Consider the following 6,935-nt stretch of genomic DNA (forward strand, 5'->3'; position numbering starts at 1 on the left):
GGTGCTGGGGATTGAACCGCGGTCCCTGGGCTTTGCTAAGCTTGTTCTAAGTAGGTGCCCCAGACCACTGAGCCATCTCACCAGCCCCTCACAGTAATTTCAGAAGACATTTATACTGCCGATTTTTTTTTTTTTGTAACCAGGAATTGAACTCAGGACCTTGTGCTTATTAGGCAGGCGCTATGCCACTGAGCTATGTCCCCAGTCCTGTACTGCAGAATTGATATTCACACTTCTCAATTTTTTTTTTTTTTTCAATGCTGGGAATTGACCCAGGGCCTCAGCGTTCTAGTGATGAGCTACAGCCCCAGCCCTTTTGCTTTCTTTCTTTTTTTTTTTTTTGTGGTACCGGGGATTGAATTCAGGACCTTGCGCTTGCCACGCAAGTGCTTATTCTACCAAGCTATCTCCCTGGCCTTTTTTTTTCTTCCTGAGACAGGGCCTTGCTGTATATGTAGCCCAAGGGGCTTCAAACTCATGGCAATCCCACCTCAGCCTCCCAAGTACTGGAATTACAGGTGTACACCACCACCCCTGGCCCCCTGCTCCTTTTCAAGAATATTTTTTTTTTTTTTAAATTTTGAGACAGGGTCTTGCTCAGTAGCCCACACAGGCCTTCACCTTGCAATCCTCCTGCCTCAGCCTCCCAGTTAACTGGGCTCACAGGTGTGCACCCCCTGTTTTTCCTTTATCCACTTGCCCATTTCCCTTTTTACCTTTCCTGTGGTCTGACCATACAAGCCGAACATCTCTCGTAACCTCTCTTCACTGATGGCTTCGGGTCTGTCGATCTTATTCCCAAGAATCAGGATAGGCACATTAGCAATGGTCTCATCTGTCATTAGTGACTAAAAACCAAAACAAAGAGGACAAACTGATTTGAAGCCATCCAAAGAGCTCATTTTGACAAGACACCAAAACAGACAAGGGCGTGTTCTCTAATGCCATGCCACGCAGCCTTTCTTTGACAAACTTTCTCCATATCTTAAAACGAGCACAGTGAGGCCCTAAGCCAGCTCTTATCTTCCTAAGGCGCCCCTGGAAATGCTCGCTCTGCCCCTGTCAGTGCGCGAGGAGAGGCCAGAGCCAACTCCTTGGCAGCGGGCAGACCTGGCTTCAGCCGTGCTTCTGGGGCTCCTGAGCTGCGCTCCAGTTAGCAGGGAGAAACTCAGAGTGAGGAGGAGCCACAGCTCCTGTCTCAGGAGGCAACCTGAGGATGAATGCGGCACACTGCCTGAAGCAGGGCCCAGGACAAGGCAGGAACTAGGAACCCCTGACCTTGTGCCACGACCACAGGAGTTCCCCAAGAGGACAAGTGTCTGCTTGCCGGCGCTGGGCGAAGCTACGGTCAGGTCAACCATCAGTCACTCATGAACCGGCCCCCCTAGGTCCTGGTCTATCCTGCCCTGCTGTTTCCTCCCCTATAGGGAGCATCCGACCTGAGAGAGGGCAGTGTGGGTGGCACTTCCGCCTCGGAAGTGGTGACAAAGCTGGCATGCTACATTATCTCCAGATTCTGGCCCAGTCCTGAAGAAATGGTATCTTAGGTTTTTGCCAGGGATTGAACTAAGGCGCTTGAGCATGCAACGCCAGTGCTTACTCTACTGAGCTATCTTCCTGGCCCAGAAATGGCATCTTAGGATGACCAGGACTCAAGCGCAGGCCCTCTGGGAACAATTCAGACATGAAAATATAGGAGAAGGGACCCTGCAGAGAGTGAGCTCCTCCAGGCTCCAGGAGAATGTCTGTGTCAGAGCTTCCTAACAGAGCTGCAAGTCGCCAAGTTAGTCCCTTGTACTCCACAGAGAGCCACCACTGCTGAAGCTACAACACAAGAGGTTCCAGAGAGCGGCACTGCCAGCTCCACCTCCAGCCTTTGTCCTCAGGCTTCGCAGGCTACTCTACTATGCTTAGTGTTAATTGTTTTAACTTACATCCAGTTCTTCTTTTGATTCTAATAGCCTTTCATGGTCTGCACAATCCACCAGAAATACAATGCCATTGATAGCAGGAAGGTAGTTTTTCCAAACTCTTCGGGCTGACAAAAACAATCAGGAATTAGAATTTATTTGCTAGTCAAGCCTAGCACATCGTGTGACGGAGGAGTGGTGGAACATGCCTGTAACCTTGGCACTCGGAAGGCTGAGGCAGGATCATGAGCTCACTGGTAGCTTGGGCTACAAAGGGACATTAAGACCTTCCTGAACTACGGAGCATGACTAAAAAAAAAAAGAAGAGCAGCTATCCTATCCTTCAACTAGCTGTTGTGACTTCGATATATATTCAAGGTGATCTTTTACCCAGTAGTCCCAAAATCTTTCCAGAATGCCAAAGAAGAACTTTCAGATTCTCCATATTATGGATAAGTGAAATACCTTATCCTTCCCCAATTTTCCCATGTGAGGAGGATTAAGCCAGGGCAGATGGCGCATGCCTGCAATCCCAGTTAGCTTGAGCTATGCAAGGACACTCTGCCTCAAAAAATGAAACAAAAAACTTCTACCAGGCACATGTAATCTCAACACTCTGGAGGACTGAAAGTTCATGGCCAGCCTGGGCAATTTAGTGAGACTCTGTCTCAAAATAAAAAATAAAAGGGCTGAGGATGTAGCTTAGGACAAAGGCTCCAAGTTCAATCCCCAGTATTTTTTATATTTGGTACCAGGAATTGAACTCAAGACCACACACTTGCCAGGCAGGTGCTTGTGCCACTGAACCTGGCAATCAATCCCCAGTATTGAAAAAAAAAATCTACCCCTGGACAAGGAGACATGTTATTAATTCACTACAAGTCTGCTGCTATATAAATCTAAAATACAAGCAGTAAAAAAAAATGTACATATCCATGTATGTGTGCAGTGTTCACATTTTTGACATTTCCAGTGATAAGTCTGAGCCAGTGACACGGACAGCAGGACTGGGTAAGGTTCTCCACAGGGACCAGCTTCCTGGGCGAGGCGCAGAGAAGCACTGGGCTTCATAGGGCAGCAAGGTGGGGAGCACTGGTTTGGTTTGGTTGGAGTGAAGAGAACAGGAAGGGGAGTATGGGGGGTGGAGACAAGGAGAGTAACCAGGGCACAAGGCAGTCTGGCTTTCATACTGTGAGGAATACAGTTAGCCACCCAAGGCTTTCTCATAGCTGTATGATTATGGTGCTAGGTGGTTTGAGGCAGAGAGAAGGGAAGCTAATTTTTACCATAAATAACTCACACTTAAATTGACCAATACTATCATGAAAACCACCTTTGCTTGAAAGCATTTATAAAGGAGCAATAACCCCTAACTTGAGGTCCACTTTGGCCTCACTGAAATGGAATGACATTTCATGCAGTAGAACATCACAGCCATATTTTTACTAAAACATGAGATTATAAATAACATAAAATGTTACCTTGCACATGTCCACCCAGATCAAATGTTGTAAAAGTCATACCGGCAATAGTCAGTTCTTCTGAAGCTAAATAAAAATACAAAATATTTTTACAACATAAAAATAAAAAATCCATTCAGAGCATATATTATTATGCTTTTATTTTTATTTTTGGTTTATTATTTTTATTTCTTATTTTTTGAGAACCGGGGATTGAACTCAGGCCCTTGTGCTTGCCAGGGAAGCGCTCATTCCACTGAGCCATCTCCCCGGCCCCTTAATTTTTATTTTTATAGACAGGGTCTTGCTATGTGGGTCAGACTGGCCTTGAACACTTATCTACCTGCCTCAGCCTCCGAGTGCTGGGTTACAGGTGAACACCACCACATCTGGCAGAACACAGATAAAAATTTATTTATTTTAAATTATGGCAAAACAACAAACAGAGAGGGTGGTAGAAAGCACAGCTAGAGCAGGGAACAAGGTCTGGAGCCGAGCAATTTCAGAGATGACTTTTGAGGTTTGCACAGTCCTGCGGATAACCCGCTACGACTACTGGACTATATTAGATTATTTTGCTGAATTCATGCACCTACAATATTTAAATGGCCCATCTCTGACAAAACTAAATGAAAAAGGGGGATATAAATGAAGGACCATTTTGTATCTGTGTATACAAAATAGTTAGGATAGGTATATAGCTACTTTCTCTTAATTCAATGAGAAGTAAGATTTGTACTAATAGTGTTTGGACAAGATATCATGTCTGCATCTTATCCTATGATTAACTACTACAAAGACAACAATATGCAATGTATTAATTATTGTAACTAGATGTCTCATTTGGTTCTCTTTGATATCTTTATTTCTTTCCTTATTAAGCGTATATCTTCTTTTAAATCCTCGGGCATATATTACAGCTGTCTCTTTGGGGCGGCTGCTGCGGATTGAACGAGGGCCTTTGTACTGAGCTGCGATCCAGTCCCTTTGCTAATTTTTTATTGTGAGACTAGGTCTTGCTAAGTTGCTCTGGTTGGCTCAGACTTGTCACTGCACCTCAGCTCCCCAGTCTGCTGGGGTCCCAAGATGTGGCCCCACACCAGGCTAGGTCTTCTTCTGACTTTCCTCCTATGTATGAGTCACATTTTCCTACTTGTTTGTATGCCCAGTAATTTGGATTCTGTTGTATTTCTTTGACCTTTTCTTTGGCAAACAGTTGCCTGTAGGTCAGTTTTGAGGTTTTGTTAGGGTACATTTCGAGAAGCCTTTACTTTGGGGCTTTGGTCTCATTATTAAAGTACAGTCCTTCTGGGTTCTCTAGTGACTGGCCTGTGTATCCAATCAGGGCTTTCCAGTCTGAGCGGTGGGAACATAATTCCAGCCCCGCGTGGGTTCCAGTAACAGTTTGTCGACTGGCCTCTGGGTGTGCCCTGTGCATCACCGACTGGGAGTCAGCCCTGCAGAGTTCTGACGCCATTCTCAAGCTCCCGCCTCATCAATACTCTGCCCAACAAATGTCCACCCGCAGTCTCCTCAACACCAAGTTTACTGGGCTACGGCCCCTCCTTGCACCCTAACATACAGCTATTACACCAAGAGTCTTTTCCTGTGGGAATTAAAGTCCCATGGTAGTTATTGCTCAGCACTAGAGAACGCTGAGGTACCAGTTTTTTGGGTTTTTTTTTTTAAAAAAATGTATCAGTTATTTAATTAGGCTCTTAGTAAGAAATTTAGAACACTAATTTAGGAGGATAAATTCCATTTGTCAGAGCAAAAACGGATCACAGATAGCCCCAGAGCTGAGGAACAGCTTTGATTTTTGCTAAAATCTGTGAGTCCACCACTTTCTGATCCACCTTGCACTGCTCTGAAATCTGGTATCTCTCTTTCTCGGTGTCGAAGATCTCGCCCTCCTGGTGTCTGGGCTTCCGCAGCTGCTTCTTCTTAAAGTAAGCATCAGTGAGGTGTTTGGGGATTTTCACTTTGCTGATACCAATTTTTGTAGAGGTGGCAATGACAGATTTCTGGTGTGTTCTTCATAGAGGGACACGATTAAGGCTAAGTGAGCAGAAGAAATGCTCAGAGAGCATCAGTTTTGTGCTATTGTATTCCTAGTCTCTAGAACAAAGTCTGACATAGGAGCTGGGAATTTGTTGAATAAAGAGAGCAACACCAAGAAGTAAAAAAACAAAACCTTACACCCAATATAAGACTACTCCACAGTCTCTTCCAATCTTGCTATATTTACAATTTTGTACACACCTAATTTCACCAGAATAATTTTGTCTTTAACAGTACTGGGTTTTTTTGGGTGGAACTGGGGATTGAACTCAGACCCTTGTGCTTGCCAGGGAAGCGCTTATTCCACTGAGCCATCTCCCTGGCCCAACAGTACTGTTCTTGTATCAGAATCCTATGTCTCAACCTCCACTTTTTTTTTTCTAATATCAAAAAAGACATCAGTTTTGTAAAATTTTTTATCAACCTAATAGTTTATTATAGAGAAATAAATACTTGGCTTTATTTTTCTGTTCTCTTCCTCAGTTTTTTTTTGTACTGGGGATTGAACCTAGGACCTTCTGCTTGCCAGGCAGTCCCTATTTCTTCCTTGGTCTTTGAACATTGCTGGATGTGGTGGTGCACACTTGTAATCCCAGCATTCAGGAGACTGAGGCAGGAGGATCTCTGCGAATTTAAGGCCAACCTGGGCTACACAGAGTTCAAGGCCAAGCATGAACAATACAGCAAGGTCTGCCACCCCCCCCAAAAAAAAGAAAAGTCTTCGAATGTTTATTGAACTCAATATAGGATTATCTATGTTTTGGTCTAGTTTTCGATCCTCTTTTCTCTTTAATGGGGAGGACAGCACTGGGGACTAAGTTCAGGCCTTATGTTTGTGGTTCTCCTGTCTCCGTCTCTTGGAGGGCTGACATTCCAGGCACACACAGTGGCATTCATTGCTACAGGTGCAGTGAGCTGAGGAGGTAAGTCAGTGTTCCGAGGGCTTCCCTGGTGTGCACAAGGTCCTGGGTTCAATCCCCCAAATGGCAATTGATCCATATTTTACAATTAATCTTGGATCAATTCAGTTTTACATTCTACATGTACCTGATCTTTAATCTCTTCACCAACAAAAGCTCACAGGTTTAATAAATTAGACTTTTGTTTCTACTAACTTTGTCACTTTAACAATAACTTCATTTTCTGCAACAGTATACCATTACACAACCTGATATACAGGATGATATATATTAAGTAATTAACAAAATTATTACTGTTTTCTCAGGTATTCTTTCTAAAAGAATGCATAGCAAATTACTTTAAAGATGTGCTATAAGTGTACAATACATACTCTGTTTTTGGGATGCATTCTATGTTGTTTATTATCTATTACTGTTTGGAGTACTAGAGATTGAACCCAGGACCTCCACACCAGAGTTACTTCTCCAGTACCGCCCCCCCTTTTTTTGTCATCTGGAGACAGGGTTTCACTAAATTGAGGGTCTCACTGTATAGCTGAGGCTGACCTTGAACTCACTGTGTCGCTGTTATGGTTTATGTCTAG

The 6,935-nt window shown here is 44.1% G+C and overlaps 1 protein-coding gene across 1 annotated transcript in view; it reads right to left on the minus strand.

The window, feature by feature from the left end:
* The window catches only part of Sar1b (secretion associated Ras related GTPase 1B), a 29,687-nt gene that overhangs the window by 2,325 nt on the left and 20,427 nt on the right, over window positions 1–6,935 (minus strand). The window contains exons 4-6 of the mRNA XM_023713250.1: window positions 3,392–3,457; window positions 1,935–2,038; window positions 717–848 (exon numbers count right to left, since the gene is read on the minus strand). Coding sequence (XP_023569018.1) covers window positions 717–848; window positions 1,935–2,038; window positions 3,392–3,457 — 302 coding nt within the window. The remainder of the gene's footprint in view (window positions 1–716; window positions 849–1,934; window positions 2,039–3,391; window positions 3,458–6,935) is intronic.

Source organism: Octodon degus, unplaced genomic scaffold (assembly GCF_000260255.1).
Source record: "Octodon degus isolate 3935 unplaced genomic scaffold, OctDeg1.0 scaffold00029, whole genome shotgun sequence".
NCBI lineage: Eukaryota > Metazoa > Chordata > Mammalia > Rodentia > Octodontidae > Octodon > Octodon degus.